General features: G+C 38.5%; 1 protein-coding gene across 1 annotated transcript; it reads right to left on the minus strand.

Moving 5' to 3' along the window:
• Nucleotides 1-2,049: 2,049 nt before the first annotated feature.
• On the minus strand, nt 2,050-25,755 carry clcc1 (chloride channel CLIC-like 1). Its single transcript, XM_079808274.1, has 11 exons — nt 25,627-25,755; nt 25,193-25,380; nt 20,303-20,419; nt 18,730-18,843; nt 18,415-18,639; nt 18,181-18,321; nt 14,597-14,696; nt 14,267-14,364; nt 12,227-12,373; nt 11,564-12,145; nt 2,050-4,421 (listed from the first exon to the last, which is right to left on the minus strand). Exons 1-11 carry the CDS (start codon nt 25,670-25,672, stop codon nt 4,344-4,346), a joined length of 1,836 nt encoding a protein of 611 aa, XP_079664400.1. The 5' UTR covers nt 25,673-25,755; the 3' UTR covers nt 2,050-4,343.
• Nucleotides 25,756-27,205: the final 1,450 nt, after the last annotated feature.

A 27,205-nucleotide genomic window follows, 5' to 3' on the forward strand; every position in this document is an offset into this window, starting at 1 on the left:
AAGCCATACCTCAACAAGTTATACATTCTGTAGGAGCTTGTGAAAGTGATTCTTCGAGGCAATATATGTTAAAGACAGCATGTGTTTAGGAGACATTGATATTCTGAAACAAAGCTGTACTAATAAACATATTAGGAATATTATAGCTAGCTTATTGTGGACCAGTGCATTTAGAAATGGAATAAAGCTTGGTGTATTTGTAATGCATACTGTTTAAATAATAAAGTAAAAGAGGTTACATTTAAAGTTTTACATGGTATATATCCAGCTAAAAGTGCTAGAGAGGTTTAATTTAGATGTAAATTAAAATAATCTATTTTATTTGGGTGGATGTAGAAATTGCATTAGAAGGAAAACAAATGTTATATTTAAATTAAATAATTTTTGTATTATGTACACTATATTGCCAAAAGTTTTGGGACGCCTGCCTTTACATGAACATGAACTTTAATGACATCCCATTCTTAATCCATAGGGTTTAATATGGAGTTGGCCCACCCTTTGCAGCTATAACAGCTTCAACCCTTCTGGGAAGGCTTTCCACAAACATTTGGGAATTTTTGACTATTCTTCTAGAAGCGCATTTGTGAGGTCAAGAACTGATGTTGGACGAGCAGGCCTGGCTCGCAGTCTCCACTCTAATTCATCCCAAAGGTGTTCTATCGGGTTGAGGTCAGGACTGTGCAAGTCAAGTTCCTCCACACCAAACTTGCTCATCCATGTTTTTATGGACCTTGCTTTGTGCACTGGTGGAACAGGCGTCTTGTTGGAACAGGAAGGGGCCATCCCCAAAATTGTCTAAAATATCTTGGTATCTTGGTGAAAGTTCCTTTCACTGGAACTAAGAGGCAAAGCCCAACCCTCTGAAAAACAACCCCACACCATAATCCCCCCTCCACCAAACTTTACACTTGGCACAATGCAGTCAGGCAAGTACCGCCAAACCCAGACTCGTCCATCAGATTGCCAGACAGAGAAGCGTGATTTGTCACTCCAGAGAACACATCTCCACTGCTCTAGAGTCCAGTGGCGGCGTGCTTTACACCACTGCATCCGATGCTTTGCATTGCACTTGGTGATGTAAGGCTTGGATGCAGCTGCTCGGCCATGGAAACCCATTCCATGAAGCTCTCTACGCACTGTTCTTGATCTAATCTGAAGGCCACACAGTTTGGAGGTCTGTAGCTATTGACTCTGCAGAAAGTTGCCAGCTAATAATAATAATTTTTTTTTTTTTTTTTTAAAGGACTATTTTAAAACACACACCATACACTGTTTTTAATACAGAAAATTAGCTTTTAATGATTTAATTGAACCAGGTAAGGTAAAAAATATGTCCTTTTTACCTATGCTTCCAAGCTGGAGCTTATTTCTGAGGTCACCTTGTTCACCTTATTCCTGAGGTCAATGTGCACTCAGTTAAAATAAAGTTTCCCCCCCACAAAGAAATAAACAACACTTTTGATAAATATAACACCCACAGTTGACGACAAATCCAGACATGCTAGTCGTCGAGAAAAAGTTTACCTAGTTAATGATGATGACAATAATGATAATACTAATAATGTTTACTTTATACAGTGCTTCAAGCCAGTGCTCAAGGCACTTTACAAAACATAATCATAAAAGTACAGGTAAACAAACCAATACATTACTGACACAGCAATGAAGCCTGAGTCAACATTAATGAGTGTAAAGATCTATTGACTGCTGGGGGAGATGGAAGAAATCCAAACAGCTCAAATCACCTACAGTGAGGAAAATAAGTATTTGAACACCCTGCTATTTTGCAAGTTCTCCCACTTAGAAATCATGGAGGGGTCTGAAATTGTCATCGTAGATGCATGTCCACTGTGAGAGACATAATCTAAAAAAAAAATCCAGAAATCACAATGTAGGATTTTTTAACTATTTATTTGTATGATACAGCTGCAAATAAGTATTTTAACACCTGTCTATCAGCTAGAATTCTGACCCTCAAAGACCTGTTAGTCTGCCTTTAAAATGTCCACCTCCACTCCATTTATTATCCTAAATTAGATGCACCTGTTTGAGGTCGTTAGCTGCATAAAGACACCTGCCCACCCCATACAATCAGTAAGAATACAACTAACATGGCCAAGACCAAAGAGCTGTCCAAAGACACTAGAGACAAAATTGTACACCTCCACAAGGCTGGAAAGGGCTACGGGGAAATTGCCAAGCAGCTTGGTGAAAAAAGGTCCACTTTTGGAGCAATCATTAGAAAATGGAAGAAGCTAAACATAACTGTCAATCTCCCTCGGACTGGGGCTCCATGCAAGATCTCACCTCGTGGGGTCTCAATGATCCTAAGAAAGGTGAGAAATCAGCCCAGAACTACACAGGAGGAGCTGGTCAATGACCTGAAAAGAGCTGGGAGCACCGTTTCCAAGGTTACTGTTGGTAATACACTAAGACGTCATGGTTTGAAATCATGCATGGCATGGAAGGTTCCCCTGCTTAAACCAGCACATGTCCAGGCCCGTCTTAAGTTTGCCAATGACCATTTGGATGATCCAGAGGAGTCATGGGAGAAAGTCATGTGGCCAGATGAGACCAAAATAGAACTTTTTGGTCATAATTCCACTAAACGCGTTTGGAGGAAGAAGAATGATGAGTACTATCCCAAGAACACCATCCCTACTGTAAAGCATGAGGGTGGTAGCATCATGCTTTGGGGGTGTTTTTCTGCACATGGGACAGGGCGACTGCACTGTATTAAGGAGAGGATGACCGGGGCCATGTATTGCAAGATTTTGGGGAACAACATCCTTCCCTCAGTTAGAGCATTGAAGATGGGTCGAGGCTGGGTCTTCCAACATGACAATGACCCAAAGCACACAGCCAGGATAATCAAGGAGTGGCTCTGTAAGAAGCATATCAAGGTTCTGGCGTGGCCTAGCCAGTCTCCAGACCTAAACCCAATAGAGAATCTTTGGAGGGAGCTCAAACTCCGTGTTTCTCAGCCACAGGCCAGAAACCTGACTGATCTAGAGAAGATCTGTGTGGAGGAGTGGGCCAAAATCCCTCCTGCAGTGTGTGCAAACTAGGGATGGCGAAAACTAAACATTTTCTTGACCGACCACCGAGCCTTAACCGATTAGTTTAAAATATGCTGCGCTATTTGAAACAACACGATAAAATCAATGGATAAAACAGGCACCTTCAGAATGCGTAAAAGACGCACTGGCCAAGGCAGGTCTAACTCACTGTGTGCCTTCTAATTAAGCACTGTATCACACAAGTTGCAACTTACATCTGTGTCGTTCTTTTTGGTGAAATGGTCCCACACACTACTTTTCTTTGCACGCTTCATACTGTCGTCTGCCCTGGCTCTAACCTCGAGTGTTTTAGCCTGTTTACTTTTTGCAAACCTTGTGAGCGCGCAAACCCAAACGCTGTGACCTCGCGCCAAATGTTTTTATTGGTTTATTGGTAAGTACAAACAGGCGAGTTATGAAAATTGAGTGTGAGGGATTTGTTCACTTCACACAAAAATATTTTGGAATGAGATGGCTAACTGTAGTAGCGTTTAGTCCACTGTCTATAATAGCCTAATTTAGAGATCACTATTTTTTTTAACCGACAACCGACAACTTTGATTGGTTAACGTTGATATGGTCAACCATCGGTCAAACGGTCATCGGTTAACATCCCTAGTGCAAACCTGGTGAAAAACTACAGGAAACGTTTGACCTCTGTAATTGCAAACAAAGGCTACTGTACCAAATATTAACATTGATTTTCTCAGGTGTTCAAATACTTATTTGCAGCTGTATCATACAAATAAATAGTTATTATGTCTCTCACAGTGGACATGCACCTACGATGACAATTTCAGACCCCTCCATGATTTCTAAGTGGGAGAACTTGCAAAATAGCAGGGTGTTCAAATACTTATTTTCCTCACTGTATAACAAGCCATCATTGAGACTTAATCCAAGACTGTACATTATGAATGTGTGTGATGGGTGAGATGGAGAAAAACAGTAAAAACGATACAAGAAAAAATATATATAAACAGTTTTTAGTTTGAAGTGGCAGCAGATAGATTCCATACATCCTGGCCAGTAGATGTCAGTATAAGATCCAAAACCAGTGATACAATTGGGACCAAAATAAGTGGCAGCATGTTGGCAAAAACCCTGCACCTTTAATAGGCTCTTTATTATTTAAGGAAAGTTGAGGAGATTTATTTCATTCAAATAAATCTAAACACATATAAAGGTATTTTCCCAGAATTTATTTTTTAAAAGTCAAATGACACAAAGAAACAACTATGTTGATTTAAAAAAATAAAAAAAAAACGTTCTGAGACCATTTTATTGCCCTGATTCTTGGACTGGTTTCCTAAAGCTTGAATAACCTTCCTCTTCAGCTGCAACATCTGCTGATGCCTCCTGCACAAACCAAACAGATTTCTGGTCAAAATTATGCAGGAAAAACATAAGACATTACATATATAGGGGAGCGTATGAGTGCTTAGTAGTAAGATATGGCACATTACGTATTTGATAAGTTGCGTATCCTGAATTGCTTCAGGTTTGATGGGATATACAAGCGCAATGTAATACTGCACATGCACTATTGATCTATCATAGAAGAACAGAAACACACAAATACAACAGAATCACATGCCATTCAATATAACACAATATAACAATCATATTTCAGCTGTAATGACAGACGTACGATGATCAACTTGCGAAACGTAACCTGCAGCTTGAGGTCATTTCGAGCAGCCCATATCCTTTTAGTGCACATAAAGTGCTGCAATGTTTGAATTAAAAGGAACACAAAAATAATATAAGAAATGTGTATAACATTTGTGTGTGTATTATATATTACATATACAATATATGGAGAAAGTTAAGGAACACCTGACCAATTACACCGACATGGGACCCTAATGACATTGCATTCTAAATACACAGTGGGAATTTTTGTTTCCAGGTCAGGTACTGATGTTGGATGAGAAGGCCTGACTCGTAATCTCCGCTCCAGTTCATCCCAAAAGTGTTTTCGATGGGGTTGAAGTCTGTGTGGGCCGGTCAAGTTCTTTCACATCAAACTCATCCAACCTTGCTTTGTGCACTGGGGTACACACAGTCATGCTGGATTAAATAAGAGCCTTCCCCAAACAAATTTGGAAGAAAAGCATCATCCAAAATGCCTTGGTATACTGAAGCCTTTAAAGGGTCATGAAACCCCCCTATTTCAGCTCAAGTCCACCTCACAATCTTTTAGAAAAATGCAACTTAAATGGGCGTGGATGGCCATGAGAAGAGGGGAGGGGAGTGGGTGTGGCAGAGCAAGGCAGGGGAGAAAGAGGGGGGCGAGCAACTGTCATCTGTCAGTGGCCCATGCCAACTCTCACTTAAAATAAGGGGTAAAACGTAAAAGAAATGCAGGATTTTTAAAGCTGGCAAAATTAAAGTCCAATAAAATACACTGACAACCATCTGTTTGCCCTTTTAAAAGTAACTGAATGCCCTGCTACATATATTAGATCAATCGTAATTCTGTTTAAAATATAGAAATGCATATACACAATTATTATTGTCATTGTAAATATAAAATTATGTTTATATACACACTATAAATGCATATATTTGAAAATATATGCATATATATATACAAAGACTGCATGTGATGACGCGGTTTAACGGTCATCAATATCGTAAATCCTGCAACGTTTTTTGTATTTTCATTTTTTTTTTTTATGTATGTACATTTATAACACTAATACTTTGTATTTCATTACTTTTGCATCAAATTACAAAAAAAACAAGTTACCGCTGCTGTGAGGGTGCTTCTAATACAGCGTCTGGCAGTGATGGTAAAAAAAAAAGAAAGAAATTATGGCATTTCTCTCTTTTGACTGCCGTTATCAATCTCACTCTATTTTTTCCCTCTTTTTGAAAGCTGTGATATCACTATTGTGGCGTTTTTTATTTTGCTATTTAAGCAAATGGGGACACAAAAACAAAAATATTTAATGTATTCTCTCATTCACAACTATAATAGTTAACCCAACTATGACGACTTCTGCTCTGAGAAACCCAGAAATGTGAAAAGGGTCTATAAAGATGGACAGTGACAGTGAAGTTTGTTAGCACTACGCAGGGCTCTGCTGAAGTGGAGGACTTCTCTCCTCCTGAATCCCCAGGGCTAACGTTAAATGAAGACATTGGATAGCAGTGCAGGTCCTCTGCCCTATCTATTTAAACCATTAGCCTTATTTAGCAAAAGGCAAGTCAAATTGTTAGGGTTAAATTTGACACACATACCGCGTTTAAAAGGGATAGAAAAGTCCTCTGGACTTGTACAGCATCACCTTCAAGACGCAAAATGCGTTGATGAACAAGGCCGAGGGTCCACCTGTCTCCAGTTCTCTCTAGAAAAATGCTTGCTACACACAAACAGCTTCGATGTGTCGGTAGTTGATGGCCAACCAAACGCCCGCAGCCAGAGCCTAGCCCTGGCAGCATCGTGGGGAAAGCCATGCAACACACCAGAACTTTTACACCAAGAAAACAAACACTTACGACCCATGACCATGAACGCCTCTCTCATCTACTATCCAACTCACGGACTGACACTTCTGTCATTGGAAAGAACCACGTGCTGTCATGAATAATTAAGAGACGTTTCTTCTCATAGGATAAGAAAACTCAGTCTCATTATATTATAATGAGACACAGACGGATCATCAAAGTACTGTAGTGCGCTGGCGCGTCACAACCTGTGACGTGGACACGATTTAGTTTTTAAACCCGGAATACAAATATAGGGGGGAAAAAGCTAAAAAATGAACCAGTTTCACCCTTCAATTAAATCTAACAGATGCTAACATTGTGTTCAGTGATGTTCAACACACATACCTCTGTTAAAATCTCAGAAAATTCGGTTTAGGGTTTCATGACCCTTTAAGATTTCCCTTCACTAGAAATAAGAGGCCAAGCCCAACCATTGAAAAACAGCCCAATGCCGTACCATTATCCCTCCTCCACCAAAATGTACAGTAGGGATGGGCGATATCTTATCGTTGGCGATATCTTATCGTTTGCGATATACCGGTAAAAATTCTCCCCACGATAAGAATTTTTCTTCCCGCGATAATAACGATAAAGCCTAGTTGATGGCGCGACCCATCCGCACAGTGCCGCCGCTGGCCGTCTTGATGCCCTAAGCGTTGTTACTTTATGATGGCCGTGGTGGCTGCGTTCGTCACTTTATATAGCTGAACTTTTCTTGTGGTGCCCTACGCGCAGCGCGTGATGGGAGCGGCCGGCGGCACTGAATCCGCATCTCACGTGCAGAGCTGCGGAAGAGTTCATAGCTAAACGAGGGGCTACCTGAGGGCAATCTGAACCTGTACATACAGATGTATTTTAACTCGCTGAGCACTTGGACTGACCGCTTAAGAGATTCGCGCTGTCTCAATCGATCGGTAAAGCATACTATTTCAGTTCATCTCAATGAATGCGCAGTGTATTTGACGCACAATAAACACTAGTGTGAGGCGCGCGACTGAGAGCGCTCAGTGTTTCACACACACTCAAAGAGAGCGAGAGAGTCTTACACAACACAGAATTGACGTGCTACATGTAAACAATATCCTTTGTTGTATTTTCCTGTAAAATAATGGTGTTTATTTGGAATTATTCAGCCTTTCGTGAACAGGAAGAAATGCACAAACGGGAATCTCATTGGCTGGCGTGCACCTATTACTGTGTTATGATTTCAGCAAATCAGTTCGAAAGAGCGCTGACAACGTGATTAATATTCATGAACTCAGAAGCTCATTATTCCTTAGTGCAGTTTATTTTTATTAGTTGAAGAATTCGTGGTCTTATTTTATCAACTCAAATTACTGAAGTTCTATCATTAAATCCTTATTTGTAACTTTTTTGTAATCTGAAGACATGGTTGGGATAATTACTTTTGCTGTTTCTGCTATTTTTACCACTGTTTGCACCATGAGTGTAAGAATAAATACAGAATCGGTTTAATTGTAAAACTTGTCATTGATTTGAATTATCATTGTTTGTATTGTGTGATGTTTTTCACACAAGTTATTTAAACATTACCTGCACTTTTACAGAAGACAGTTATATCTGCAACTTTCCCATTTCTGAAAAGGCTGGTGTGGAATTTTACATTAAAAAAAAAGTGTATATTATATAGGAGCCTATTTGATGACAGGAACGTTTTACTTAAGATCATTGTTTGTTTTTCTGAGTCTGCATGCAGAATGCATGCAGCTCTCACTGGTATCCAAAAACATGGAGAATGATACTACATTTATCGTCATTGATATCGTTATCGCAATAAATACTAGAAAATATCGGGATAAATTTTTAAGTCCATATCGCAGTTGTACAGTTGTCCATATCGCAGTTGTACAGTTGTCACAATGCAGTCAGGCAGGTAACATTCTCCAGGCATTTGCCCAACCGAGAGTCACCCATCAGGTTGCCAAACAGAGAAGTGCGATTCGTCACTCCACAGAACATGTTTCCACTGCTCCAGAGTCCAGTGGCGGCGTGCTTTACACCACTGCATCCAACACTTCGCATTGTACTCGGTGATGAGAGACTCACTCCATGAAGCTCCCGCCACACAGCTTTTTGTGCTGATATTAATGCCAGTGGAAGTTTGGAACTCTTCCGCCACGGAATCAGCAGAGCGTTGGCAACTTTTATGCATCAGCACTCGATGATCCTCAGTGCCATGGTTGAGTTGTTGCTGTTTCTAAACATTTTCACTTCCCAATAATTCCTCTTACAATTGACCATGGAATATATAGCAGGGATGAAATTTCACAGACAGACTTATTAAAGGAACACTCCACTTTTTTTGAAAAGTCCCCTAGAGTTAAATAGTTGAGCTTTACCGTTTTTGAATCCATTCAGCCGATCTTTGTATCTGGCGGTAGCACTTTTAGCTTAGCTTAGCATACATCATTGATTCTGCGCAGTCCATTAGCATCTCATTCAAAAAATGAAAAAAGACACTTTCAATATTTTTCCTATTTAAAACTTGACTCTTCTACAGTTACATCGTGTGCTAAGACCAACTGAAAATTAAAAGTTGCGATTTTCTACACCTATATGGCTAGGAACTACTTTCTCATTCCTGCGTAATAGTCGTGGATCTTCGCGGCCGTACCATGGCTGCAGCAGCGCAATAATATTACACAGCGCCTGAAAGTAGACCCCAGCTAGGTAACTTTCAATGTGACCGGCACTAAGTTCGTGTAGTTGCAGAGAAAGTTTCAAGCTTGCAGCCGACAAATTGTGTTGTGGATTTACCTTTGTGATTAGCCATGGTTCTGTGTGTGTTGTAAAGGGCTGTGATAGTAAGTCACAGAATACCAACGAATCATTGCGCCGCTGCAGCCATGGTACGGCCGCGAAGATCCGCGACTATTTCGCAGGAATGAGAAAGTAGTTCCTAGCCATATAGGTGTAGAAAATCGCAACTTTTCATTTTCAGTTGGTCTTAGCACACGATGTAACTGTAGAAGAGTTTTAAATAGGAAAAATATTGAAAGTGTCTTTGGTCATTTTTTGAATGAGATGCTTATGGACTGATCAGAATCAATTATGTATGCTAAGCTATGCTAAAAGTGCTACCGCCAGATACAAAGATCGGCTGAATGGATTCAAAAATGGTAAAACTCAACTATTTAACTCTAGGGGACTTGTAAAATGAGCCTATTTTCAAAAGAAGTGGAGTGTTCCTTTAAAGGTGGCATCCTATCACAATACCACGCTTGAATTCACTGAGCTCTTCAGAACGACCATTTTTTTCACAAATGTTTGGCTAGGTGCTTGATTTTATACATCTGTAGCAATGGGTCCCGAATTCAATAATTAAGAGTTGTGTCCCAAAACTTTTGTCCATATAGTGTATGTATTATAGACTATTGTTCACAAGTTTGGGGTCAGTAAGATGTTTTTTTTTAATATAAATACATAATTAATATTTTATTTAGCAAGGGCACATTAAATTAATCTAAAGTATACAGTTGTTTATGCTTTGTTCGTCAGCATAGCACATTAACAAAACATTTTAATGACACTTGTAACACTAATATCAATACAATTACAAATGAATACAGCTGGGTATTGACACAAATTTCACAATTCAGTTCGATTTCGATTCACAAGCTTGCGATTCGATTCGATTCAATATCGATTATTTTGGATGTATATCAGGTGCAACACAATTTTCTCAAGGAAAACAAATCTCTTAACTAATGCTGTAAACTATGGGAGTCAGTTGTAGCATACTAGAATACATTAGCCTACTATAATATTGAAGGTAAAAATAAACTGATCTGTATACAAACAAATTACAATCAATACGTTTTTTTATAATAATATTGTTATTATATTAACTTTACAATTACATAATCATATTTCTACTCATATTCGTTTCTTGTTTAATGTTTATTTCGCGCTGTAACTGGTATTAAGGTGAAAGACAAGATAAGTTCATATGCGCTGTGCGCTGCCTCTTCTCTCGAGCTGAGCTGCGCCAGAGCAATCTCACGTCACAGCGCCAAAACAGTATGTTTTTGAATTCCGTAATAAAATGGACGTAATTTGAAATCTAAGACTTTGTTTCATATCAATAGTAACAATTAAAGCACAAAGATTATTGTGATTTATGGTGCGCTACAACACTTTGTTCCTTCATTCATCTGAAAACAGGATGACTAATCGATTCTTGGGATTTAAGAATCGATATCGTTTCATAAAAATGAGAATCAATTAAAATCGAGAAATCAAATTTTTTTTTACCGAGCCCTACAAATTAATAATAATAAGAAAATTACTAAAATGATATAGTCCTGATAACAGTCTTTAGGTCCGAACACAACGCAATAATGAGTCATTGATGACAATCAAAAGCATCTTCAAACACTGATTTGAAAAACAAAGAAAACTTGTTTAACAAGAATTGATCATTAATGTATGGTCCACAAGAGAAATATTAAGCCAATAAATTAAGATAGTTAATATACCATTATCAGCACTGATGTAAATTCATCTCTCATCGTGTCTGAGAGAATCAATGTCGTGTGTCAAGATGCCAAAGCTTGGTCAGTCTTTCTTTCACTCTCTCTTTCAGGGAGTAATTATACTTTATAGATATAGTTTGAGATTCCTTCACCGGCATAACTCTTGTGCAGTTTGTAAATTGCATGCGTGATATTATCGTAGGGCTGGCCTTTTGGGTGAAACATTTAAGTGGCGTGATTTTTCTTTATTACCAACTCCATCTTTAACAAAGATTCACCTTTACCGTGATAATAAAACAAAGTTAAAAATTAAATAAATGAGTAAATCAATGACCAAATAAGTAAACTATTGCACAAGAGCATAAGAGACTTCTTTCAATAACATTAGAAATCTTGTCCAACCCCAAACTTTTGAATGGTATTGTGATTGTTCATTCATTTATTTATGTATTAATTAGGGTGAACTAACCATCTAAAGTAAGGATTGAAAAATTAATTGATGCTTGCCTCATTCCCTTGATTGGCTCCAAGTGTTTTCACATCTATCTGAGGAGAAGGCACATTGGTTACAGGCTCACTTCCATCTGGACTCGGTGTGTCTTTCTGCTCCTTTTTGTCCACGGTGGATGCATCTTTCTCCTTTTCCTCAACTTTCACTTCAGGCTCTGCGTTTTCCACTGTACCAGGGTCCACCTCCTGTGTCCGCTGCTGTAAATCAGTCTCATCATTAATGTTACCCGCAGCATGCACAGTTTCTACCCGGACCCTCTGGATCCTGCTGGGTCCGGCGACGAATTCCTGTCGGAGCTCCATGCTTCTGTCCTCCTGTCTATTTTGTGCGGCATTAGCATCTCCAGCTATGATGCCCTGGTCACCTCGGTTTCCCGCTTGATTCATCCTGTTGCCATTGTTCTGCCGTATTTGTAGTGGCTGTGGGGTGTCGCCCCCTTCCCAGACATTCTCATGCTCCCTAAGTTGAGGAGCTTGGCCCTGTCCTACTGCAGGAGGCGGCGGGTCCTGTCTCCAGCCAAGCCGGGGCAAGCGTACTGCTTGATGTATAGCAGCCTGAGCACTTCCATACATAAACACCTGAGAAGAGCAAAGATGCCTTAGTATGCTTAGTACTTTTAACAAATAAGATTGAAAAAGTTTGCTGTTCCCAGCTCTTACAAAGATGGCTAATGCAATGGTAAGCAGCACAGGTATCTGGAGAGTGACTGGTAGATCCTTCAGCAGCGCTCTGAGGAACTCACTGATGCCCTCCCCAATTTGCTTCAAGGGATCTGTGATGAAGCTGGTTATGGTGACTGTGATAGCCTGGAATAAAAACCCCACAAAAGTCGTAATTATGCATTTTATTTTGATATTTTATTACAGCTCTTATAACTGCTTTTGGAACAAACAGATATCTGCAAAAATAAATAATATAATAAATATAAAATGTGCTACTCAAGAAACACTTTTTATTATTATCAATGTTGAAAACAATTGTGCTGCTTAATATTTTTGCGGAAACCATAATACATTTTTAAGAATTGTTTGATGAATAGAAAGTTCAAAAGAACGAAATACTTTAATGTGAAATATAAATCATTTGTAATATTAAAATGTCTTTACTGTCACTTGATCAATTTAATGGATTTTTGCTCAATTAAAAAAAAAAAATAATAATAATAACACCACACTTTGCACATACATACAAAAGTTCCCTGGTGTTCATTTTGAATTCATATATTTGAAGTTATTATTTGGTTTAGTTTGGAAGTATCTTGTAGTTTTTTTTAGTAATCTGAATGATTTCTAGGTTATTTAAAGTGCCCCGTTTATGTTTTTTTCAAATATTCCCTTTCATGCTGTGTGTAATACAGCTGTTTGTGAATGTAAATGTTCTGCAAAGTTGTAAAGTCGAAAGTGCACGGTAAATAAAGTTATTGTCTCTCAAAAGAAAGAATCGACTTTGAACCGCTTATACGAGTTGTTTGCATTTCGAATCTCACTGTGTGACAGTTATACATCACTAGAAAATACATTTGCATAATGCCCGCCTATACCCGCCTGCCCGCCTACATTTTCTGCCCACGAACAACTTGACCAGCCCTCAAACATGTCATTTTATTGACGACTGCTTCTCAAATCTCAGAATTTAACGTGGGATTCGCAAAACGCTTGCACTTGAAAGATGGGTCAGTACCCAGTTTATTTGGACCAGCTTGCTCCTCAGAATCACAACCTGTAAGCATATGAATAATTATTGATGTGTATATTTTCTACAGAGTATTCAAAATACGTAATTTTGTGTTTTATATTGCGCAAGTTTCCGGCTAACTGACGTTATTACTGAAATACTTCTACAAATCAGCTGTGGGCTGCAGTATTACCTAAAAGTCTATTAATGCAGATTGTGTGTTGTTCTTACTACTTTGAGTAAAGATAAAGGATGGAGCAAGATTTGTTTTACAAACGTTTATGTTATATCAGTCATTCACGTTAGTGCTGGGCTAACGTATACATCGTTATTGATACAGTTCCCGCATGTGCACTGCGATAACTCAGAAATATACACATCAGTTTGTTGATGGACATACACTTATTAATGCTGATGGTGAGGAATTGAAACATCTCATAATGTACCTCAAAATGAGTAGCGTATCACTGAGCAACATCCTGCATAAGTCGTCCTTGCGATGGAGGTTCTGGTTGAATAACTAGTTCTTCCGATGTTTCATCATCGGACTCGTGCTCGGATTGATATGGTAATATCGATGTCATTGTTACAGTCTTTACAGTGTGTGTACAATTGCTGAGCTTAAGGTTAAGTTCAGTTATGGTAATGGACATTTAGCTTCCGAAAATGGGCCATCTGGCCAATCAGAGCAGAGTAGCTCTCAGAAAGGACGGATTTAGAGACACTGATTCATCCATCGCGTCGTTGAGAATCATTGAACATTGTGGTTATATGCAATGTATATTATGAGAAAATTAAACGTTTTTTGACCTTTGATATATGTAAACCTGTTGTAGGAGACCTCCAAAACAAAATTATGAGCCTTTAAAATAGAATAGGGGCACTTTAACACTGAATATTTTCTGACTTCAAAAATGATCATCTGATTAGTCAGAAATAAACCATAACAGTATTTTTTGGTATTAACAATATCCATTATCAGTCGAAATTTAAGTGTCTGTCATTGGAAACTAAAAGATACGAACCTTTGTTGGAGGCACAAGCAAAATGGGGTTCACCACTAGGACCTCGTAATATTTTTTGCAAGGATCATCTTGTAGAGTCCATGTCCGTCTGTACCACTCTGAATCAAGGAGTTATATCAGTTCATCCCAAAATCATTATTTGTCATTATTTACTCAACTTCATGTCATTTAAAACCTGTAGGCGCATTTTTGTTCTTTTTGAAGCTTGAAAAGATCCATGTTCTAAATGAAACGTTAAATGAATTTGGAAATGACAAAGTTGAATTACATAATTATTCTAAACCATTCTAATTTTGGGGTAACAAATTTCTTTAACAGTAAGCATCTCACCTGATAAACTGTCCTTCCAATCCAGTTCTCTCACCCCATTGCATTTGCCATTGAAGCTCTCCACTTCCACAATGTTCTTCTTGTGTTCCGCAAAGACAACCTAGACAAAAACGGAAATGTTTTTTAGCTCCTGAACACATATACACATATTTATGTTTTATTCAATTCAATAGTTATGTTTCCATCCAAAGTTGCACATTTGAATATAACATAAAACATTTGCGAATAAAGCAGAGTTTCCATCCCATGTGTTCAAGAGAAAATCGTCACTTCCCAGAAAATTCTGTAATGAAATGGAAGTTGCAATCGGGGGAAGAAACAGTGAATTGCCCCACAGAGTGTGCAGATGAAACACAATAAACGCTATCACGACAGACAGCTCAGGCATTTCAGAATGACCAAACCAACATTTGAGATGCTGTGCAATGAAATTGGTCCAGTTATCCAATCACATCCACTGTTGAGGCACAGTCAAGAGAGTTTTTTTTTTTTGTTGCACGTCGAGGGATTTATTCTGTAAATGTGTTTCCATCGCTGTTCATGCCCATGTCTTCTCATTGGATAAAAAAATGTATAAACGCCTCAAAAGCGCATATTAGGGTTGTCAAAAGTACAGTCAAAAGTTCCCTCTGGCATTTTGAGCACTGTTGAACGGATTCTTAAACACCTCTGATTGGCCATCGTGTGCACAAGCTCAACATACATGTATCTGATTGGCCATTGTGTTCACACTCTCATCATATACGTCTATGATTGGCCATTGTGTTCACAAGATCAACATATATGTCTCTGATTGGCCATCGTGTTCACAAGCTCAACATATACATCTCTGATTGGCCATTGCATTCACATGCTCATCATATACATTTTCTGATTGGCCATTGTGTTCACGCGATCAACATGCATGTCTTTGATTGGCCATTATGATCATGCGCTCAACATATATGTCAGTCAGGCACGTGCAGAGGGGGGGGGCTTTGGGTGCTCGAGCCCCTGCCCTTTTTCAAAATGAATCAAAAGTGCCCCTCTCAGACCAATATCAATAATAATATCGTGGTCAATAAAACTACATAAATGTGATTATTATAACATGACAATGTATACAATAGTAACGAACGGCTCAAAAGCGTTGCGATGGGTTGCGTGCGTTTAGATTGACTGCTGATTTTCCACTGTTCGGAAACGGCTCTCGAGCCAAATATGGTCCTTTCAGAGAGTGTGTGGCCTTACGGGAAAAAAGTAAACCAATTTATTTATTTTTTTCATCCATAATCAGAGCTAATGTGTTGATTTAATTACAAATCTATATATTATATATTTTAAAGTATTACACAATTCACCAATGCCCGTTTGTCATGTATATACACCAACCAATCGTGATCTGGCAAAGCAAGTTCAATTTCCATTGGGCGATGTGAAGTGGAGCGGTAATTTTCTGTTCTTATTCATAAATCGGTTGAAAATTACATGGACAGACGAACTAACGTTTGTGGAACGATTTCCTGCGGTTTGTCTCATTTTATAAATTGCATCACTGACAAAATGGATTTTAACTGACAACAAACAAATCACTGCACATGCACAAAACCATGCAGCAGCAGCAAAAGTCGCATTAATGGTAAGTAGTGTGAAATTAACTTGTATTTATGTATATTGATACACTGTTTACTATTTCATGAAACTATCAAAAGTTAACAAAACCCAAGTGCCACCGGCATCTACAGGCCTATTATGTGAAGTGTAGGCTGGTGAAATGGTTACGTGAAAGGACTTTATTATATTACCAGTTTTTAATATTGTGCAGCATTATGATTTATGAAAGAAGTCTCTTATGTTCATCAAGCCTGCATTTATTTGATAAAAAACAGCAATATTGTGAAATATTATTAAAATAATGGTTTTCTATTTTTAAATAATTTAAAATATAATTTATTCCTGTGATCACAGCTGGATTTTCAGCATCATTACTCCACTCTTCAGTGTCACATGATCATTCAGAAATCATTCTAATATGAGGATTTAATGTCGATGATGGAAACTGTGATACTATTTTTAAGATTCTTTGATTAATAAAAAGTTAAAAAGAACATTGTTCTAATAATATTTCACAATATTAGGCTACTGTTTTTTTCTGTATTTTTGATTAAATAAATGCAGGCTTGATGAGCATAAGGATATATATATATATATATATATATTGCCCCTTTTTTACATTTGAGCCCCTGAAGAAATCTCTGCACGGCCCTGATGTCAGTGATTGGCTACAATGACCAACGCTTCAAAAACATGTTGTAAATGGATATCTATGAAGCTTTTCACCGAGCGCTTACACAGATAAACACGGGAGCGTTTGAAAGCAGGCGTCTATCAGTAAATCCCTAATATATCTGCTGATAGACGGATTCGCTGATAAGATGCCTGCTTTCAAAATATCCTGTGGGAAGCGCTATTTTGAAGGGACTAGTTTGAAGGGACTGATCATTGTAGCCAATTACAGTCAGACATATATGTTGAGCGTGTGAACACAATGGCCAATCAGAGACATACGTGTCGAACGTGTGAACACAATGACCAATCAGAGACATACATGTTGAGCGTGTGAACACAATGGCCAATCAGAGACATACATGTTGAGCGTGTGAACACAATGGCCAATCAGAGACATACGTGTTGAGCATGTGAACACAATGGCCAGTCAGAGACATACATGTTGAGCGTGTGAAAACAATTGCCAATCAGAGACATACGTGTTGAGCGTGTGAACACAATGGCCAATCAGAGACATACATGTTGAGCGTGTGAACACAATGGCCAGTCAGAGACATACATGTTGAGCGTGTGAAAACAATTGCCAATCAGAGACATACGTGTTGAGCGTGTGAACACAATGGCCAATCAGAGACATACATGTTGAGCGTGTGAACACAATGGCCAATCAGAGACATACGTGTTGAGCGTATGAACACAATGGCCAGTCAGAGACATACGTGTTGAGCATGTGAACACAATGGCCAATCAGAGACATACATGTTGAGCGTGTGAACACAATGGCCAGTCAGAGACATACATGTTGAGCGTGTGAAAACAATTGCCAATCAGAGACATACGTGTTGAGCGTGTGAACACAATGGCCAATCAGAGACATACATGTTGAGCGTGTGAACACAATGGCCAATCAGAGACATACGTGTTGAGCGTGTGAACACAATGGCCAATCAGAGACATACGTGTTGAGCGTATGAACACAATGGCCAGTCAGAGACATACGTGTTGAGCGTGTGAACACAATGGCCAGTCAGAGACATACATATTGAGCGTGTGAACACAATGGCCAGTCAGAGACATACATATTGAGCGTGTGAACACAATGGCCAGTCAGGGACAGTTGGTACTTTTGACAAATCTAGCGGATATGTTTTTTATGTGCATCTTTAGAATTGATGCGCATCTTGGGGTTTTTACCCAGCGTTTTTTTTAATGCCATATACCGAAATGCGCATAAAAATAGGTGGATGGAAACATAGCTATTGTCATCTGTTCAATACCGGTTTAGCAAAAACAGTATTTTGCACAAAAATGATTACCATATAAAGATGGAACCAGTTCCAGATCAAGCTAATAAAAAAGCAAACAGCAAACATTCTCCTGAACTGGACAAACCAGGACACCACAGACCAGAGTTCAGTGCAGATAACGGCTACGATAATCAGAACAATCAAAGAAACCTGTAGGAAAAAATACAGCACATATTAATTTATTAATATTATTAATAAAAGTATTTCATTGTTCATCTCTAAAAGCCTTTTACAAAAACTGACCTTCAGGACCGTATCAGCCTCCACATAAAATGTGTCTTCGAAACGCCACTTCCAGGCTTCATGGTTGTGGGATTTGAATTTGACCAGAATTTGACTGAGCGCCTCGTCCATGGCTCCAGTCGTCCAGTCGTTCTCTTCATTCAAAAGCTTCTGGATCTCTGCCAGCGACTGCTTGGAGAGCTTCACCTTAGCGTCATAGTGCATGACTGTTTTTCCATCATCAGGCTGAAGATGTTAAAAAAGCAAAAGTTGTGAAACCTTTAACAGTGCAGAGTAATGCTGATTCAATGACTTGGAGAAAACACGGTCACATACCAGGCCAAGTTTTGAAGTTTCTTTAATGAGCTTGGAAAGGAATCGCTTGAATACTGGAAGACATACTGGCTTTGAAGAGGTGGTGGCGGTCCCCTTCTTTTTGTGTTCATCAAACTATAACAGAGGTAGCAGCAAGACATAACATTTTACAGTCATCCAAAAAAGTGCTGAATGACAATTAGTACCAGTACTAGGGCTGTGCAATTAATCGAATTTCGATTTCGATTTTGCCTCCCAACGATCACCAAAATAGTACAATCGAGAAAAAACGATTATTTTGCCTTGCGTTCTGAATGAAACGCGCATGCGCTCATCCGCCCCTCCCGAAGCCACAATCTCTCTCAGATCGGGAGTCTCGTGTGCATATCATCCGCTGGAATTTAAAAACTCGGCGCGAGTAAAGATGGCAGAAGGAGGGCAGTTACAGCAGCGTTTGGTGAGCAAAAAATGCAAAACCAACTCCGTTGTCTGGGAACAGTTTGGCTTCGAGGAATCAGACGACGAGCAAAAACATGTTACGTGCAAGATTTGCTACAAGTAGTGTCTGCAACGCAAGAGAACACCACGAATTTGTTTAACCACTTGAAAATTAAACAGAGTGACCTATGACAATCTAATAAAGAAACAAAAACTGACGAGAGCAGGGGTGCCGTGTAAACGTCCTTTTTCCCCCTCATATTTTTCAAATAATTCTCTCTTTGTAAACTTTGTTCAATGCATGCGAGATTGCGAGTGCTTCCGTATGTTTGAATATGACCAGTCGTTTTCACCGTCGTCACCCGGGTTTAGTGCCAGAAGACGCGAATGAGAAGCCGCGCGCTGTGAGAAAATGTATCTATCTGATAATGTATCATCCGAGAGCGCGCACACGTCTCTCAGCGCGCAAATATTGAGTTCTCTTTCAAGTCTTGCTCTTGAACGGACAAACTCACACAAAACGTATGTCAACATGTCCATCTTGATGAGTATCTTAGCAGACATAGTCTGTATATGCCTTAAGTGAACTTTATACAGTCGAGAAAGACGACGCATATCCGATCCGGATTGAATAGCTTTTGTAAGTTTAATAGGATTAATCTTTAATTTATGCACTTAAATATGCAATGTTATTTTACATTTGAGACATTTCTGTACCTGAAAACTAATGTTAGACGTACCTGAAAAGCATATCTAGCCGAACCATATTGTTTATCTTATTTATTTGTGATTATCATTTTTACGTGAATACTTTTATACTTTGATTTGAATATATGTTATATTATTTATTTTAATAGTTCAAAAAGTACAACAAATGTTACAATTTCAATTGAATTGTTGAAAGGTGTATTTTTAATAAATACAACACATTCCCAAAGTCATGTGAAATAATCGTGTTACATAATCGTGATTTCAATATTGACCAAAATAATCGTGATTATGATTTTTTCCATAATCGAGCAGCCCTAACCAGTACTAGTCTTCATTACTTCAAAAATACCATGATAAAACCAGTGTGTACCATGTCCAAACAACATGGCAGGACTATTTTGTTAGTGAGGTCTACCAAACACAGGTGTATTTCAATATTTGTCACCTCTTTTTGCAAAATCTCTAGTTTATTGATGCACTCAGATGCATCAGTCTGTGGCACATCACAGGACTCTGAGCTGAATCCCCTTCTCTTGGTTGGCACATTTTGGTAACTGGCAGACTGTAAAACATAATCAAAAAAGTTAGATTCATAGAAATGGTTAGAATGGGATGTCTATTTGAATTTCCTGCACAAAATGACAGTGCTTGCAAGATCTTATATGAATTACACTTTGTCGACACTGTTCAGTTGTTCAGCCACAGCTCACTGCAAATTAAAATTGGTCTATAAGAAATGGTTTAATCGAGTAACCAAGGTGCAGTCACATATGTTTATATATATATATATATATATATATATATATATATATATATATATATATATATATATATATATATATATATATATATATATATATATATATATATATATAATATATATATATATATATATCCAAAAGTTTTGGGACGCCTGCTTTTACATGCACATGAACTTTAATGACTTCCTATTCTTAATCCGTAGGGTTTAATATGAAGTTGGCCCACCCTTTACAGCTATAACAGCTCCAACTCTTCTGGGAAGGCTTTCCACAAGGTTTAGCAGTGTGTTTATGAGAACTTTTGATGTGTATTTGTGAGGTCAGACACTGATGTTGGACGAGAAGCCCATTTTACCTGTCCCACCTTTTGTGGAATAAAGTTAATACAAATATTACAGTAGCTGCTTTCTGCCAAAACCAACGGTTCCTGCAATAATGTGTTACTTACACACCATATTCCTACCTAATACGAACATGATATGGAGAAAATATTTAGTACTACCTTTTATGCTTAACTTGAACAAGAAAATAATTATTTATCCTAAAATATGAAATAAATGTCATAGAAAGCATTACATTTAACATTATCATACATGTCCACACATTGTTACAACACTAATTTTATGTTTTAAACAAAGTAAACTGTTTTTGTTTCTTGAAAATTATTGCTTCAATTGATGTTTTGCAGATAAATCTGATAATTCCAAGCAGTGATTTTTTTTTAGAGTTAGAAGGTTCTGTCTGCGTTTGACCTATTCCAAAAATCCCCATTTACATTTTATTTGAGAGGATTTTAATATTGTACATTTAGAATATATTAAGGGTCTCTGTCAATTTCGTGTATGAAAGAGACTTTCCAATATAATTTTTGCTATATGGATTGCATAAACTTTAAAGCTCAATATCTCAAAACTGCTCGGAATGCAGATAGAACCTTATAATTCCAATGTGGCGATTTCGCGGTTTATTTTTTGACCAAATCCTAAAATTTGGAAAATACGGCAAGGGATCTTAATGTGATAGTTTTGGATTAAAAAAAAAAAACTTAAAGGGATAGTTCACCCAAAAATGACAATTCTGTCATCATTTACTCACCCGCAAGTTGTTCCAAACCTGTATGAGTTTCTTTGTTCTGCTGAAGACAAAAGAAGAATTTTGAAGAATGTTTGTAACAAAGCAGAAAGAGCAACCATTGGAACCAGGTTTGGAACAACTTGAGGGTGAGTAAATGATGACAGAATCCTTTTGTTGTTGGGTGAACTATCCCTTTAAGCTGGTCCCTATTCACTGCCATTATTATTTTGAGCGTGAGCATGGCATTTTTATTAATAAACAAACAAACAAACAAACAAACAAACATACATACGTGTGTGTGTGTGTGTGTGGGCATGTTTTTTGTGAAATATCAGGACACAAATGTATATAATGACATGGGTATGACATAGGTATTACAAAAAGAGGGTGAAATATGAGGACGTTACCCATGTCCTCACTTTTCAAAATGCTTATAAATCATACAGAACGAGGTTTTTTTCACAGAAAGTAAACTGTGCAGTGTGTGTGTGTGTGTGTGTGTGTGTGTGTGTAATATATATATATATATATATATATATATATATATATATATACACACTCACCTAAAGGATTATTAGGAACACCTGTTCAATTTCTCATTAATGCAATTATCTAATCAACCAATCACATGGCAGTTGCTTCAATGCATTTAGGGGTGTGGTCCTGGTCAAGACAATCTCCTGAACTCCAAACTGAATGTCAGAATGGGAAAGAAAGGTGATTTAAAAGGTCCTGTTCTTTGTGATCCCATTTTTCAAACTTTAGTTAGTGTGTAATGTTGCTGTTAGAGCATAAATAATACCTGTAAAATTCTAAAGCTCAAAGTTCAAAGTTCCCTTTCAAAGCCTACAGCGAACGGCCGGTTTGGACTACATCCCTGTACTCCCTGCTTTAATGACGTCAGTAGAACAGTTTGTTGACTAACCTCCGCCCACAAGAATACGCAAAAAAGGGGGCGTGGTCTTGTTGCTCTCGCACGTGGAGAAGAGGAAGTGTTGCGTTCGTAGAGTGTGTTTGTCGCCATGTCGTCGAGGCGCTGTTATTTTCATCCTGGAGTCAAATCACCTTTGTTTGGCCTTCAGGGAAGCTGTACTTTGAGCGCATGCATCTCCCCGTTATGGTAAGAGGCGTGACCTTTCCGGGCAACGTGTGCTAAGCTGCTGTCGAATCACAACACGGGAACCGCTGGCACAATCAGAACTTGTTACGTATTTCTGAAGGAGGGACTTCACAGAACAAGGAAATCCTCAAGCCGTTTTTAGGACAGTGAAAACAGCGGTATACAGATAAGTAAATTGTGTGAAAAATACTGTTTTTTTTACACGCAAAGCATGAACACATGTTATATTGCACACTGTAAACAAAATCAAAGCTTCAAAAAAACAGGAAAAACGGGACCTTTAAGCGATTCTGAACGTGGCATGGTTGTTGGTGCCAGAAGGGCCGGTCTGAGTATTTCACAATCTGCTCAGTTACTGGGATTTTCACGCACAACCATTTCTAGGGTTTACAAAGAATGGTGTGAAAAGGGAAAAACATCCAGTATGCGGCAGTCCTGTGGGCGATAATGCCTTGTTGATGCTAGAGGTCAGAGGAGAATGGGCCGACTGATTCAAGCTGATAGAAGAGCAACTTTGACTGAAATAACCACTCGTTACAACCGAGGTATGCAGCAAAGCATTTGTGAAGCCACAACACGCACAACCTTGAAGCGGATGGGCTACAACAGCAGAAGACCCCACCGGGTACCACTCATCTCCACTACAAATAGAAAAAAGAGGCTACAATTTGCACAAGCTCAACAAAACTGGACAGTTGAAGACTGGAAAAATGTTGCCTGGTCTGATGAGTCTCGATTTCTGTTGAGACATTCAGATGGTAGAGTCAGAATTTGGCGTAAACAGAATGAGGACATGGATCCATTATGCCTTGTTACCACTGTGCAGGCTGGTGGTGGTGGTGTAATGGTGTGGGGAATGTTTTCTTGGCACACTTTAGGCCCCTTAGTGCCAATTGGGCATCGTTTAAATGCCACGGCCTACCTGAGCATTGTTTCTGACCATGTCCATCCCTTTATGACCACCAAGTACCCATCCTCTGATGGCTACTTCCAGCAGGATAATGGACCCAGGATAATGCACAGGATAATGCACAGGATAATGTCACAAAGCTCGAATCATTTCAAATTGGTTTCTTGAACATGACAATGAGTTCACTGTACTAAAATGGCCCCCACAGTCACCAGATTTCAACCCAATAGAGCATCTTTGGGATGTGGTGGAACGGGAGCTTCGTGCCCTGGATGTGCATCCCACAAATCTCCATCAACTGCAAGATGTATCCTATCAATATGGGCCAACATTTCTAAAGAATGCTTTCAGCACCTTGTTGAATCAATGCCACGTAGAATTAAGGCAGTTCTGAAGGCGAAAGGGGGTCAAACACAGTATTAGTATGGTGTTCCTAATAATCCTTTAGGTGAGTGTATATATATATATATATATATATATATATATATATATATATATATATATATATATATATATATATATATATATATATATATATATATTGTGGTCAGAAAAAGAAAGGTACTGCATTAGAACAAAACCAAGGTGAGTACCCAGATAACAGCCAGTTAACGTTCTCAGAACTTCAGCAAACGTTTTGGCAAGGTTCTCTCAAAGTTATCAAACGTTCTGTAACGTTAATAGAATCCACTCTTGTCTTTAATAAGGTCCCCAAACGTTAGAATAGAAACATTATACATTAATGTATAACTAATGTTTTTATGCTAACGTTTGGGGAATGTTCGCCTTAGGATTTTTAAATGTTACTTGTTTCAGAACATTCAAAACATTCCCATAATGTTTGCAAAATAATACAATGGAAAGAGACACTGACGTTTCGAACATTCATAAAAACGTTTTTATAAAGCGAATGTTAGAAAGTTAAAACGTTCTATATGAACATATTTTGTTAGCTAGGTAAATAATGACAGGAATTTCATTTTGGGGAGAACTAATGTTAGCTTACATTTAATTGTATTCTTTTTGGGGGGAAAAACTTATAATGATGTATAAAATATAACCCAATTAACACCATATCTTCACAGCTGTACAGCACATACCCAAAACCCAAACAGATCTTAGCCAAATATTTTCTTATTCTGACAGACCGAACTCAAGCCAGGGCTCAGCCAAACAGATACAATTTGCTTTTTGTTTCGTTTGGTTAGCCCGACTCCAGCCAGAGTTCAGAATAATGCTGTGACACAAGAGTGTGAAAAAAAAAAACAGTTCCAAAATTAACACTTGACTCGGCCCAGACTTTGTTGCTAATTTTAAATAAACTATAAAGTTCGTAAAATGTAGCACCGCGTACAACAAGTGATATTAACAATTCAATGTCTGAATGGAGTCTATTTTACTGAGTAGGAAAAAAACATGTCCATAAATGTCCTGCAAACACCAATACATTAATAAACTCTTCGTGTTTACCTCTGTGGATTTTCTCATGCGCTTTGTCGTCGGGTCGTAGTTGAGCATGTCATATGGGTCGATCCATGCATCATCTTCCTGGTGGATATTTGCATTTCCACTAACAAACAACACTTGCACTAACAAATTACAACAAATAAAGAAGCAGAATCCAAACGACGAAAAGCTGGACACCTTCATAATCCCCACTGGAACATACAACAATGAGAAAACTCAAAACTACTGATCGATTCTTATAAATTAAAGCTCAGATTCAGCTTTCTTGGACATTTGTTTACTGTCTGTTAACCAGATCACCTTTTTAACCTACATTATCCTCAATGTACTCAATACATCTATCGGTCGCCTAAAAGTTACACACTGAGGGCTAAATAAAAAAAATATAGATTAAATGAAGAAAACTCGATCGCACCAGGGAGCAAACATTTCCTTACATGTTGGAAGAGAGCTGTCATATACTGCCACATAGAAAACACGCATAGAGTCATAACCGGAATTGTTCAAACTACCAAATACGAGTTCTAAATAGTCATTTCTATGTGCAGTCTTGAATAAGTTTCTTCTTTAGTGAAACGCTAAGAGCTGAAGTGCCACTCATCGCCCCCAGGTGGACAGCCTTATATCTAACATTCATTCATGTCTATTGAAACATAATGGACAACACAGAACAGTAAGAGATAAATACTAAAACACACCGTATAGTTTAATAAGATCTATGTTATATGCAATATGTCTAACTATATTAATTTACTGTTTACATTTAGCATTTTTCTTTGGTCGGGACTTAATAGTGTTTCTATAACAGTAAAGTGAAAAAGTGAAAGTGAAAATTCAATAAACGTTTTTTTTTTTTTTTTTTTATGTTTTGTGTGTTTATATATATATAATTTTGTCTGTATATATAATATTTTATGTAGTTTAAATGACTTCAATATTATTTTAAAACGTAGAAAATAGTAGCCTGACAAGCCAGACCCACATCAAGATGTTGGGTCTGGGAACTCACCATTGACAGGGCTCAATCCGAGGGGCGGGATAAACGGTTGTCTTTCAAATTCCCTCTGCATTCAATTGGATAGTGCAATGAGTGCCACAACCAACCAGAGCGAAGAAGAAGGTGAAGCCGAGCTAACGTTAGTTGATAGACTTTCGCCGTATCCGGTCGGCAAAACTTCGAACATATCTTCTTTTCTTAAGAATGACTTCAGTGCCGTTCTGTTCTTTTCTCAAATAAAAGCTTAACTCCAAGTCTTCCAGAGTCGCAACCAAAGCCGATTCAAAAGACCGCTGTTCGCCAGCTTCTTTGTTTACAAGTAGCATGCAGAACCTCTGCAACTCTGCCGTGACGTGCCGTCATTATGTTAAACCCGCCCACCGACTCTACACATGCTGTGATTGGTCTGACCAGAGTTTGTTTTTTCCAGCTCTCAGGTCTACCGAGAGTTGCTAGACTACACTCGCGGCAAAATAAATTTTCTGCCGCTAGGGTGCGTCTAGATTTCTAGATAAATAGTACAAATAAATTAGAAGACGTTTATACAGTTATACAATATAATATCTAATAAATATAATAATTATTATTACTATTATAGTATTGTTGTTGTTGTTATGTAATAAGTGGCGTTTGCCAGAACGTAATTTCAACCCATACCCCAAGCCCATCAGAGTCTTATCAGGTGTGTGAGCCGGTAACTGCAAGATTTCCAGTCTCTGTTAATCCCATCTAGTCCCAAATTGTCATCCTTGCCACTTGTTCAGCCCCTTCCCAAGTAGTCTTCGCCACTGCTGGGTCAGCCCAGTCCCAAGTGGTCTTCGCCGCAGCTGGGCTCCGTTGTACCTCTGGCTCCACCTTGGTCTATCATCCCTCTGGCTCTGCTTCTGACTTTCCAGCTGCGCCTCGACCCTCCACCGCTCTGGCTCTGCAGGGTTCCTCCTTCCATGCGATTCCACCATTGGCCTCACAGACTGGGTCTTCGTATTCTTCGCTCCTCATGGGTCTTCACCGCAGAAGGC

This window comes from Gobio gobio (assembly GCF_949357685.1).
Source record: "Gobio gobio genome assembly, chromosome: 24".
Taxonomy (NCBI): Eukaryota; Metazoa; Chordata; class Actinopteri; order Cypriniformes; family Gobionidae; genus Gobio; species Gobio gobio.

Bases quoted from the DNA above. Each gene is read 5' to 3' on its own strand.
- clcc1 (XM_079808274.1), bottom strand. From the start codon at position 25,672: ATGCGTGTTTTCTATGTGGCAGTATATGACAGCTCTCTTCCAACAT. The intron at 18,322-18,414 runs GTCAGTTTTTGT...TTTTTCCTACAG, and splicing joins AGGCTGATACGGTCCTGAAG to GTTTCTTTGATTGTTCTGAT. The intron at 12,146-12,226 runs GTAAGAGCTGGG...TGCTCTTCTCAG, and splicing joins CCATTGCATTAGCCATCTTT to GTGTTTATGTATGGAAGTGC.